Genomic DNA, 13,082 nt, shown 5'->3' on the forward strand with positions numbered 1-13,082 from the left:
CTTTTTCTTCTCTTATAAAACATGTACTCTGTTGCTACTTATTTTTTATAGGTTGGGACAGGAAGGTTTAATAAAGTTCTATTTGAAACATGAGCCCTCAGGGCTAGTTAGACAACAGGCAGCACCTGGCAGTAATATCTGAATACACAAAAATTGGGAGTTTTGTGTTAAGGGTCTGGTTTTCTGAGAATTTTATCCATCTGGACAAGACTCAAAACAAAAAAATTTTTTTTTCATCTTTTACTCATGAGTTCTGAAGAAAATTCATTTGCGCCAGCAAATTTACCATGTGATCTCAAAGCATTCATCTTATTTTTTATTTTCAAAAGGGCCATCAAAAGTTTCCCCTTGAGATCTTAGGGGTTGATTGACCAGATTGACTTAGAGCCTAACATACTGACTCAAGATTTTTTTTTAATGTTTGAGAAGAAAACTTAGTTTTGTGACTTATGTTTTAACATTTGACTGGTATTATAGTCTACTGAAAAATGACCATCTCAGCTGGTTGGAAGTTCAATCTAAATTTTTAATAATGTAATCAGGTTGATTAAGATTCAGGGCTTGAAATAGCTAGTAGGTATAAGATGGTTGCTCAGGTAACAAAAGTTTGATAAGATATTGACGTTTTAAAATTGGTAAGTTGGGAAGCTCATGATTGCCATTTTTTGAGCCAGGAAGCTGAGGCCTGTTGAGGCTGTGACTCGGCTGAGGCTGCCCAGCCTGGCACTGAGCTTTCCTACTGCATTCTCATGTTGCCTTGGAGTCATTAGTTCTGAGTAGTAAGCTGAAAACAGTACACCTTGCTTGGATCATTGATACTTGAAAAAAAAAATTCAGGATTTAAAAAAACATGAATGTATTTTTCCTTAGAAATTATACTAACTGGCTGTCTGATGGAGTCTTGGATCTGTCACTTACTAATGGTGTAAATGCAATCTCTTTGAATCTCCTATTTTCTCATGAGTTGGTTTTTTTTTCCCAAGGGATTTTGTATTACTTAGCTCACGCACTTACTTTGAAGATCAGAATTAAAATGAAAAATGTACAAAAGTGCTTATCAGATATCCCAATTCAGTGTGCTTCAGAAGAGTTCTGAGCATTATTCAGGCTGTCACCATTGGTCTGTACCGCTAAAAGCAGATCCTTGTTGAGATAGTATCTTAACCCCTCTCCTGTAGGAAGCATGATACAGGGATAAAGTGTGGGCTTTGACGCTAACAGACCTCGGCTGGAATTGCAGCACACCACTTACTGTTTGGGAACCTCCCTGAGCAAGTTTCCTCATTTGTAAAATGGGGATTTAAAAAATGCTGTTGCTGTTTTGTGAGTTACAGATAATGGGTGGACATTTAGCATCTAGCAAAGTGAAGTGCCTCGAAGAAGGCGATGGCACCCCACTCCAGTACTCTTGCCTGGAAAATCCCATGGATGGAGGAGCCTGGTAGGCTGCAGTCCATGCGGTCGCTAAGAGTTGGACATGACTGAGCGACTTCACTTTCCCTTTTCACTTTCATGCATTGGAGAAGGAAATGGCAACCCACTCCAGTGTTCTTGCCTGGAGAATCCCAGGGACTGGGGAGCCTGGTGGGCTGCCGTCTATGGGGTCGCACAGAGTTGGACACGACTGAAGCAACTTAGTAGTAGTAGTAGTAAAGTGAAGTGCCTGGCATACAGTTGTATTCTCAATGGATACTATTGATTAGGAGTTTTTAGTTAAAAGCTTTCATACTAGTAAGATTTGATTTATATAATAGTATTAGCTCAGGAGGTGATGGTCCCAAGAGTTCCTCACCAAACATAAGAACTTGCAGTGTCTTTTTATAATTGTTGTGGTAACCTTTGTGGTAACAATTTAGATAGTAACTTTCAAATACTTATGCCCAGATGCTACAAGCTGAGGAGACTTCCAGTACCTCTCAGTTGAATGAATTAATGATGGCGTCCCAGACAACTTTGCTTTCTCAGGAACCACGAGGAATAAGCGAGGATGTGACTGAGCTTAAAGGGACATTTCTAATCAATTTAGAAGGTAAGGAGATGAGAATGATAACAAATACCAGATAACAATGGTATGTGGACAACTGAACAATAATTACAGGTCATCTCCAGCTTAAAGGCAGATACACACTTGGTGAGTGCATCTTTCTATAGAAAGTGAAAACAGTGGCCAGGTTTCTGAACCAGCTAAGTGCCCTACCTGGTGATCTTGGGAACACAGGGGTAGGGAGAGGAGGGAAAACGTCATAGTCACCGTATGTGAAGTCAGTCTGCCTTACCTCAGTTGGCCTGTGTCCTTGTCCTTTGACCAACCCTACCATCCCTCTCATGTTCAATCTACAATTTATTATGCTCACCCCAAATTACAGTATCGTAGCCACTCATAATGAGTCAAGGAAGTTTTATTGAACTCATTCCCACAGTGATATCTTATAAGCAGACCTTTTGTAGGCATTTGTTTGATTTGAGGATCTGTCAACTTACTTCATTCTCATTGATGGAAATGAAAGCTGAGTAACGTTAACAGAACAACTTGAGTATATCTTAGGAACAGTGATGCTGTGTATTTCATAGTAGCTTTTAGGCACCAGCAAGAGGTGGGAGACTCATCTATAGCCATCAGTTTAAATTTGAGCCCTGGCAGCACTGATCATGTAGTAGACTCATATTAATCTGCTTTCCAGAATGTTAATTTATATTCTCTGTGCAGTGACTAGAAAATGATTTATTTTCTGTCTGAGGTCTATTCATTATGGACAAATGTTTGTTTCCTTTTGTCCAAACCAAGAAGTTTAATGTGGGGGCACTGCTCGTTGTCCCTCTAATTTGGCTCTTTTAAAATTCTTAAGAATGTAGCTGGAGAGGAGAGGCAGTGTAATTATCAGAACTGGACACAGATGAAGAGCAAGCAGGCATGCTCTGCCTGAGTAGGTACAGAACTCCCATGACCTGTGGAAAAATCAGCCTCTCAGGGTCTCAGATTCCTCCTCACCAGTCATCAGGTTGTGTGAGCCTACAATCTTGGCCGTTTCTGTACAAATGTGTAAGGGAAGCAGTATTTCCCAAGGCAGGGAGGAAGCTCTGAAAAGGGGGCACCTGGAGAAATACAGAGATGCACAAGTTCAGTGGCCTGTGAGGAATACTCTCCACATGTTTTTCTTCCACAGGTGGCGATATTCGTGAAGAGTCTTCATACAAAGTAATTGTCATGCCAACTACGAAGGAAAAATGCCCTCGCTGTTGGAAGTACACGGCTGAGTCATCAGACACACTGTGTCCCCGATGCGCAGAAGTTGTGAAAGGGAAGTAGGACCTCAGGGGGTGTGTCGACGGCTTTCTGAGCAAGAACCTCCTGACAGGACTGAGTAGGGGTCTAGATGGTTTGTTTACAGTACTGGAGAGAAATCCAAGATTGAGGATGAGTCAAAGTCAGAGCTACAAGTGTTTTTCTGTAACTAGATAAACAATAATGTGTATATACATATGGAAACATATACATTTGCAGGTGGATCCATAATGGACTTAACTCAGAACATAACACTGAAAATGCTTGCCTACAAATGTGCTGAGCGGAAAATGTTTTATATTTTATAAACTTTCTTCACTCAGTATTTAAGTTCTGTAACGTCTAAAAATAAAGGCACCTGGAAAATTACTGACTGGTGGTGGTACAAAAGTTGTGAATAGCAAGTAAAAAAATGTGTTTTGAACAGCAACGGTGCAGGGGTCTGTCACTTAGGAGATGAAGAGAGTAATTTCATTCTGCCTTAACAGCAAACATCAACCTTTTCAGAACAGCTAGCTCTTTGGGCTGCACATCAGAAAAAGTCACCAAGTATGTCTCATATAAGAGGGGAAAAACACCTTAATACTATATAAATGTTAAGGAAACAACATGAAAGCTGAAAATTTATTTCACTAATATACATAAGTTCACAACAATGAACAGACACAGAAAATAGCAGTATATACAGAATTTGACTACTTACAATACATTACAATAGATAATATGGAATAAACAATTCCATATAGGATTAAAATCTTTCCAGGGATGGTTAATTCTATTTAGCAGAAATATAACAAATCCATTCCTATCAGGGTGAGGGAGGGCTTTCACTGTTGCTATAGAGTACTTTTAAAAATATCTGCCTAAGTGAAATGAACCACAATAACTGCTAAGAGAACTGATTCCCTGTATGCTTAGTATTATTAAATGAGTTTTCTGTGATTTTAAATTGTAATCATTTTTTTCAAGAAAACTATTTAAATTTAACTGTTTACCTTGACCCTAGTTGAGTTTTTATAACAAAGGTGAAACTCTTTTCTCCATACCTCATTTTTCTTTTTACAAAAGTAGGACGTATTTAGAAGCCTGGTACTATTATTTCTCCCCATCTGCATTTATCCTGTATATTCTAGTTCTACATCTAAACACAACTTGTAATGCAGAAGTTATGATTATTGGAACCCTTTTGACTTCCTCTGCATTTACAACAGAATTGAAGAAGGTACAGAATGCTTACTTAATGATAACAAGGAAACGTATATGAGGATGGGAGTATATCTAAGAAAAAGCTACTCACTGGTAAATCGGCTTTGCACCAATAACTGCAATAAGTGCAATGCACCTGTTTCAGAAACTGCCTGTTCTGTGTGAAACTTGATTCCGTTCTTTGTGGCTCTTCATGGTTACAGACTGTATACACAGGTATTTGTTTTCCTTTCCTCTACCAGATTTATTTTAAAAGCCCTTAACGAAACAGTAAAATATTTAACTGCTTTTCTTAACCATGCAACTGAGAATTCAATTTTAAAATTCTCTCAATGGCAAATTTTAGGAGTATAAATCTAACTAGAGACTCAGTGATTTGTTACGGTCCTAGGAGCCGTATTCTAGCTTATTAATATATTCTCAACAATCCCAAAATTTGATTGTGTGTCCTATCAGAGTAAGTTCAACCAGTGTTATTATCTAAAATGCTTGTTAGATACCCCCCAAAGTGATAATGGAATCAGAGTGAGTAATTTACTCTTTAACAATGCCTGTAATTCCAAGTTTCTCTGACCAGCCTCCAAGGTTCAGAACTACTTTCAGAGTATCTAGACAAGTCACGGAAAGAACTCATCTTGTAGAGTGCATGTAACAAGTGACTACAGAATGCCTGATACTCAGAAATAACGTGAATGTGTCTGGATGGGGTACCAGCGATCCCAGCAGAGGCTGAGGGGCTGGACCGCCTGGAGGCCTTTTTCAGTGTTACTGCTGCAGAGCGTATGCCTCGGTCAGACACATGGGCCTTCACCCCAAACACTCAAGGCACCTGAAAAATTAATCTCTCACGATTTAAAATGAAACAGTAATTACCAGGTTTTAGACAGTTCTTATTTGAATGTGATCTCTCTGTTAAAAAGAATTTACATTGGGATATTCTCAGACATCAGACTTTTCCTTTATATTCCTGAAAACAATGCCTCAAATTTGCACAATTGCAAGAGCTGGCTTCTTCCTGAGGAAGTGAAGAAACAAACTTTTGTATCACAACGAGTTGCTACGTGTAACAACTGTGACCCAGGACATGTCAACAATTGCGCTGTATGGCTACATTCCGAAGATTTACCTTGATAAATACTTGGTATTTGTACAGCTCAAAGTACTTTTTTTTACAGAGTTTTGGTTAATTTGGTTTTAATCAACAAATGATTATTCAGCACTTGGACTGCTCTAGGCACTGTAGGGTACAAAATTAGTTGTATTCATCCTCTCAAGCCAGCAGTGAGGTAGGTTTGCTGAGCTGTAGTATCATCACTAAGCATTTTCTATACTGTTCCTAAGAACAGGAAACATGACCAGATCCCAGAAACAGACATTTCTAAACACTTGTAGGAAAAATAAAGTTGGATTTAAATTCTTAGCATCTTTGCCCTTTTTTTAAACATAAGTTTTACAAGATAATACATTTTTACAGTTACCTGATATGGATACAATTTTGAATCTTGGCAAAAAGCAAATCTTAACTTGCATTATAATTAATTTTGCTGGGTTAGATTGCATCTCAGATTCTGTTTTGGCAAGTGCAACAGGTTAAGGGTTCTACTTAGTGTCCATTCTGATGAATATGATGGTTTTGAACCCATTATTCCTCCTCTGATGGCACCAGCATAACCTCCTCTGGGAAAGAAGCCTGTCAGCATCCAGAACTCCAGGGGGCAGTCCCCCAGGATGGGATTAAGCATGATAACAAAAGCATTTTCCCAACATTTATTAAAACAGAGTGAGACAGTTCTCTCATTTTACTGATGGGGACTACACATGAACACATTTAAATTTAATTACAATAACATTTTGAGTACGAAATATAGACTCTTATAAGAACATAATCTGTAAATTATAACCAGTTTTAAATAGCAAATTTGGACAATAAAGCTACTTAAGTGCTTAAATCAAAAATAAACAGGAAAACAGCTTCAAGAGAAATTGATAGTATAACTGATACCTGTTTATATTTTATTGTCAGTATTAACCAAAGGTTGAATTTAGCCAAGACTGCACTTTTTAAAAGTAATGTGTATTTTTATTTACTTTACAAAAGAAACATACTTCCTCCGTAAAATTCCAGATCTTATTGTGTAAAATAACCATGCACTAGTTCATATTAGAGTCACACAATTTGAGACTGTTTGTAGGAGATAAGTGTCATAAAGGAGGAAGAGATATGGCTTCCACAGCTTCAGTGAGGTGTAAGGCTAAACTATACTGCCCGTGGTTTTCTGGTAAAAGCTCAATGACTTTATTTACTAGTTTAGCTGTTGTTGCAATGGGCACTTCTGTGTTTTGAAGATCCTGGGGGTTCTGCAAATGGGACACAAAAATAACCCATCAGTTACATACAACCAAGTAATTGCTACTTAAGAGTTAGCAGGAGAGTAATTTCCCAATAAAAATGCTTTTGTTCAGAATTAAGAAAATCCCATTTTTCTCCACTATTAAAAATGCATAAGAGAAAGCCTCCAGTGGCTTGTCTGCCTCCCTCATGCCCAGCACTCACCATGGCCTTCAGCCAGGTGCACAGCGTGGGGGGCAGCCTGGCGAGCAGCTCCAGCCCCTCCCTCGTCTGTGTGCGGAGCACGGCGTGCGCCAGCCGCTGCCCGATCAACACCAGCAGCTGGGAGGCCAGGACCTCTTTGTCCTGAACCTGGAGGATGGCCTGCAGGGAGGAGCGTGGACAAACGTACGGACTTCATGTTACTTCTGCCTCTGGCAAGGGTCCCAGTTTTCTGAGTGGCTGGCTCCTTCCTGTCCTTGGGGCTCAGCTCAGAAGTCACCCCTGATCATCCTATTCTACTGCTTATTCACATGATCTTAGTGATTTTCTTCACAGCATTTACAGCTCAATCCAGAATTGAGCGTGCTTCTCAGCTCCCTTAAGTAGACTGCATTTGGAGGAAGGCACCCTGTCTGTTTACTGCTCTGTCCCTCTGCATAAAACAGGTCTGGCATACTGCATGAGTTATACTAAACACTGACCACAAACAGGAATTTGATTAGTTTCTATTAAAAAAATTTTTTTTGGCCAAGCTGTGCAGCATCCGGGATCTTAGTTCCCTGACCAGGGATTGAACACAGGCCCTCAGCAATCAAAGCGCAGATCCTAACCACACTGGACGACCAGGGAATTCCCTAGTTACTTATTTTAATCCTGTTCTACTATTGTGCCTAGGAGTTGTAACAAAGGAAGGGAAAACAAGCTTTACTGGCAACTTTACTGATTCTTTACCCCAACTGCCAGTTTTACAACTTGAGCCCAGAGGACACTCATAGGCTGTTTGTTACCTCCTCTCCTAGGTGGTCAGCTCCGTAGTTGTAGAGTTCCCCCACATAATGCCTCCTGACAACATCTTCATTGACTTGAAGGTGATGGGCCAGGTCCACAGCCAGCACTGGCCAGTCCTGGTCTTTACCAAAAGGGGCGGTTGCTGCCTCTTCTGTGGAGTCTCTGTCTTTTGCAACTGTGTGTCGGGCCTGGACAGCTGCACTGACGACTTTCAGTAAGAACTTGAAGGTGGAGAAACAGATACAGCAAAATCTTGTTAGTATTTTCATTAAAAAATATGCAATTCCAAGTAACTTGGCTTTTCTGTCATTTAGAGTAGTTTTTCCATTATATTTAGTTATCAAAAAATGATACAATTTAAAGAGAAACTAGTTCTCAAAAATACCTTAGAGCTGGTCATCCCAATAGCTGTAATTTACCTGTTGTCGTACAGAAATAAAATTTGGATCCATTTCCCCACTAGGTAATAACTGAATTGAAGTTAAGTCTTTGAAAAATGCATTTTTCCCCTAAAGAAAAAGAAAAGACCAAGAAAATTGATAAGTATGGGCTGTTATGGGGGGGAGGGGGTATAAAGAATAACTCACATACCCATGGCCAATTCAGGTTGATGTACAGCAAAAACCATCACAATACTGTAAAGTAATTATCCTCCAATTTAAAAAATTAAAAAGAACTCATGATTTGACTTTGTCTTTGAACACAACACTTCAGAATTCTGTTCTTTTGATTTTCGTAAGCATTATGGTGAAAGCAGCCTTAAGGGTGAACCCCAGGGGTGCCCTCCTCTCGGTACCCAGGCCTTGTGTAATTCCACTCCCCTGATGTGGGGCTGGTGAGCAGGGTTAGGAAGAGAGGACAGCCTGACACTTTGAAGATCAGGTGACACAGGGCTGTGGCTTCTGCCCTAGAAGCTCCTGTTCACTCTCACTTGCTCTGAGGGCAGCCACCTGGGAGCTGCGCTGTGCAGTGGCCCACGTGAGGAGAACTGAGTCCCGCCAACCTCATGGAAGCCTGTGAGTGCATTTTGATCCCCGCTCTGGTGGAGTCCTGGCTGACACACCAACCGCAGACAAGAGAGACCTTGAGCCAAAGCCGCCTACACTAGGGGAACACGGATCGGGACTCACAAAAAAGACACGTTTGCTGTTTTCAGCCACTGAGTTTGGGGATCATTTGTATGTAATGGGGCTTCCCTGGTGGCTAAGGTGGTAAAGAATCTGCCTGTTAAGTAATAATCGGTAACTAATATATGTATAGATGTGTGAATTGGACTGTGAAGGAAGCTAAGCACCAAAGAACTGATGCTTTTGAACTGTGGTGTTGAAGACTCTTGAGAGTCCCTTGGACTGCAAGGAGATCCAACCAGTCCATTCTGAAGGAGATCAGCCCTGGGATTTCTTTGGAAGGAATGATGCTAAAGCTGAAACTTCAGTACTTTGGCCACCTCATGCGAAGAGCTGACTCTTTGGAAAAGACTCTGATGCTGGGAGGGATTGGGGGCAGGAGGAGAAGGGGACGCCAGAGGATGAGATGGCTGGATGGCATCACCAACTCGATGGACGTGAGTTTGAGTGAATTCCGGGAGATAGTGATGGACAGGGAGGCCTGGCGTGCTGCAATTCATGGGGTCACAAAGAGTCAGACACGACTGAGCAACTGAACTGAACTGAATACATCGTAGGTATTTGAATCCTCTTAAAAATACTTGTTGAACTGTTTAAAAGCACCTGTTTAAGAAAATAGAGCCAAAAAGGAATATCAGAAAATACGGTTTAGAAGTTCTCAAGAAGGAAATGCTCTTTGCAAGAGCAAAGAGCACTGGCCTGTAAGTTGTAAGATCTGGGCTCCAAGCCCACTCCTTGCACCCAGGTCATCTTGAACAAAGGATTCCACCATTCTAGGGTGCTATTCTTTCAGGTCATGCCAGATATTGCCTAAGGTACTTTCTAGACCTAACCTGTGATTACAGGTCATCTGGAGGGACTGCCAAGAAGCCATTCATCCTCTGGTGATAGAACATGCCAGACTTCTGAGGGCAACCTGCTCCCTCTGAACATCACCTTTTGAGAGTTTTCCCATGCACTCACTCACAGTCTGTAGTTTCTACCTGGAGGTCTTAGATATCGGGGTCTGTTCTACAGAAGGGCCTCCGGGATGGGCAGTATGTGTGCCTTTATTATTTACTATGTTCCAGACACTGCTGAGCACTTGGTGTTGAGTATGTCATTTAACCCTAAGGACAACCAGGAGTCATGACTCTCAGGCTAGGAGAACTGAAACAACTCTACCAGTAAATGCAAAGGTGGGAGGGGCTCTGTGTCACCTGCCACAGCACACTGCTTTGGTACCTGCACGTGAGTCACACAGCTGCCCCAGGCCACTCAAGCACAATCTGGGCTGGGACTAGCATCACCACCATGCCTGTCCAATGCTGGATGTGGTCTCGTTTTGAGAAGTCCCTTTTTGAGGGGAGTACTGAGCTAGACACTTTATTTTTATTTATTTATTTTTTTAAATCAAATTTTAAAGTACTTGTTAGAAATGAATTTCTTAAAATACACTATTTCTGCTTATATTTATTCTCAAACTCATCATGTCCAGAACCCTTCTAAATGGGCTTCCTTTAAATGGCATGTCCAGTCCCCCAAACTTGATATTGGGTTGAATTTTCATCCCCTCTCCTTCACCCTGCACTAGTCTGTCATAAGGTGGCTTATTCCTCAAAATCCCTCCATGATCTTTATTATTTTTTCCCAGGCCACATGGTCACCAACTCCTGATTCCCACTGGCTTCTCCAAGAGGCTTGATTTCCTTGACTGCCACTGGCTTCTCTACTCACCACCTGCCCCATCCCTTCTGCAGACCTCTGTCACATAACTTCGCTTTATCATCTCCTTAATTATGAATGTACCAAATATTTATCGGGTTCCTATTATGTACCTGGCACGGCACACAGACATGGGGACATGGCCAAGAGGTGGTCAGTTCAGGAAATGTAGACAAAGACTCTGAAGGGGAGGTGACACTTAAGTGATAAGTGAGTAACAAACAGGAACTGACCGCATGGAACAGCTGGCTGTGAAAATGGAACAATACAACAAGACAAGAGGTGAGAAAAATGCCTGCCTTCTCCTAGGGGTGGAAGTGGTGAGCAGTGGCTAGAGCATGGGGTGTGAGGAATGGACAAGCGGGAGGAGAGGTAAGTCAAGGGGCGGGAAAGCCGCCTTCTTGGGCTCCACATTTCCACGCGGCAGGAAATAGTAATAACATGGTTAGTAACAGTAGTTGTAACAGTAACAGCAGGTCTCTGCTCTCCCCCTGCACTCATTGCTCCCCACAGGGACAGTGCCTTTGGGAGGAGGAACTGAGCCCCGGCAGCACCCTGCTTTCCCCCTTCTTGAGGGGGGCAGTCCTGCTGCAGGGGCTCCTGTCCTCTGCTCCCAGCACCAGGAGCAGAGGTCTGGCTGCAGAGTGAGACCAGCACTATGGACACAAGCCCGGGTGGAGAAGCCAGGCAAGGCTGTGTCTTATGTCCCAGCATGAATCTAGTATGACTGAATCTTAGTTTGGGAAGGAAGGTCTGGCAGCAGGGACTATGGAGGGAAGCTGGAGACTGCTGGACCAGCCTAGGGGAGACGATGAGGCCTGAGCCTGGGCCACAGTGATGGAGAAGGATGGGCAAGAGGGGATGCAAGGAAGAACCGACGATGAGCTCACGGTGGCTCTGGGACCCGAGGAAGGGGACTGAGCTAGATGTTTCCCAGGCTACTAGTTTCTGCCACATCACAGATGGTGACATCACTCACCAACTGACCAAGCCAGTGAACTTGGGGGAACAGCAAGTGTAGGTCAAGGGTGGGTAGGGGCGGGGATAGATATTTCAGGAAGGAGGTATGTGCAGCCCACCACACAGGCCGATAGAGGCATTCAGGAGAAACACATGCCCCAAATCCTGGGGACAGGTCAGGCCTGAACACACACAAGAGGGAGAAAAATAACTTATTGAAGATGAATGACGGGTAGAGACGGCTGAGAGGGCCGAACCCCGGGACACCCATATTTCAGGTAAGTCAGAACAGGGAGCCTGACAAAGAATAGAGGACCAAGACCCCCACAGCAAATAATCCTATACAAGACACAAAAGACCAAGTGACTTCTCTCTGATAAGACAGTTCTGCTAGACCCTCAGCTCCAAGAGGATCCCAAGTGCTCTCCGAATTACCTTACTGTCAAAAAGAGAGAGTGGCTTCACGGTCTTGAGAGAGAACCTCATGACAGCGTAGAGGATGGCGCCCAGGACAGAATGGTGCACCACCAGCGGGTAGTGGATGTGCTTCTGATCCAGGGCCAGCTCCACGATGGAGACCGGGCCTTCCACAGTCAGCCAGGCGTCCTCCGTGTCCAAGACGGGCACCTGCATTTCATCCCGGCTGACGTCTGCCTGGGTGTTTTGAGAAGGGAGAGCTATGTTCAGAATCGGAGAAATGACAGTTTGCCAATATCTTAATGAGCTTCTTACCAGCAGCAAAGTAGAAACCCGTATTTTTCCCCATCCCTCAAGTTATAATTAAAAAAAAAATACTAATAAGATACGTCACTATTTTTTAGGCTTACGTCAAAACTTCGAAGAGAATAAACAAAAAACAAGCTCTTTTTATATAGTTCTTTCTGAAGTCCAATGAGTTTCAAAATACTTGATATCTTAGAGACAGTTCAGCATAAAAACACCACCCTTCTACCTCCATTAAAGTCTGAAGAAGATCCCAGCAGCAGCCGAGGAAGGAAGTCACTGCTGTGTCGCTCATCCCCACATCCTGTTTGTGAGAAGGGACATCATTAGCTCCAGCAGGAAAACTGGTAGGTTGTAATCAGAAGAATAAATAGAACATATGCATCTAGTTAACTGCCTTTCCCCACTGAACAGACAGGTAAGAACTGAAAGTCAAGGCACTCGCACATTTTAATCTCTCTGTGTAGAGTCAGCAGATTTTAAAATCTGGCTTTTAAAAAACATGGTTCTGCTCTCAATTTTTAAAAACTAAGTATCTTTCTGTATTGGAAAGAGGCGGTGTTGTCAGTCAGCCACAGATGGCTTGCGTCTGGCTTGCTTAGGCATCTGCTGGCCAAACAATCATGGTGTGTGTGTGTGTGCAAGAGTACACAAGACAGGCCAACCTGGAAAGTTCCAGGACAATAGCCTGATCTGGTTTCAGAGCATCTTTCAGGAACTGAACCCTCTGAACTAAAGT

General features: G+C 42.5%; 2 protein-coding genes across 2 annotated transcripts in view; one reads left to right on the forward strand and one right to left on the reverse strand.

Moving 5' to 3' along the window:
- IARS2 (isoleucyl-tRNA synthetase 2, mitochondrial) overlaps positions 1-3,652 on the forward strand; it is a 44,111-nt gene extending 40,459 nt beyond the window's left edge. The window contains exons 22-23 of the mRNA XM_070767968.1: positions 1,885-2,029; positions 3,165-3,652. Of these exons, the coding sequence (XP_070624069.1) occupies positions 1,885-2,029; positions 3,165-3,307 (288 nt within the window). The 3' untranslated portion in view covers positions 3,308-3,652. The remainder of the gene's footprint in view (positions 1-1,884; positions 2,030-3,164) is intronic.
- Positions 3,653-3,893: 241 nt separating this feature from the next.
- Positions 3,894-13,082, reverse strand: part of RAB3GAP2 (RAB3 GTPase activating non-catalytic protein subunit 2) — a 112,567-nt gene continuing 103,378 nt past the window's right edge. Inside the window, exons 30-35 of the mRNA XM_070767967.1 lie at positions 12,573-12,647; positions 12,056-12,274; positions 8,249-8,338; positions 7,829-8,050; positions 7,044-7,202; positions 3,894-6,847 (exon numbers count right to left, since the gene is read on the reverse strand). Coding sequence (XP_070624068.1) covers positions 6,692-6,847; positions 7,044-7,202; positions 7,829-8,050; positions 8,249-8,338; positions 12,056-12,274; positions 12,573-12,647 — 921 coding nt within the window. The 3' untranslated portion in view covers positions 3,894-6,691. The remainder of the gene's footprint in view (positions 6,848-7,043; positions 7,203-7,828; positions 8,051-8,248; positions 8,339-12,055; positions 12,275-12,572; positions 12,648-13,082) is intronic.

The sequence above is a fragment of the Bos indicus genome, chromosome 16 (genome assembly GCF_029378745.1).
Source record: "Bos indicus isolate NIAB-ARS_2022 breed Sahiwal x Tharparkar chromosome 16, NIAB-ARS_B.indTharparkar_mat_pri_1.0, whole genome shotgun sequence".
NCBI lineage: Eukaryota > Metazoa > Chordata > Mammalia > Artiodactyla > Bovidae > Bos > Bos indicus.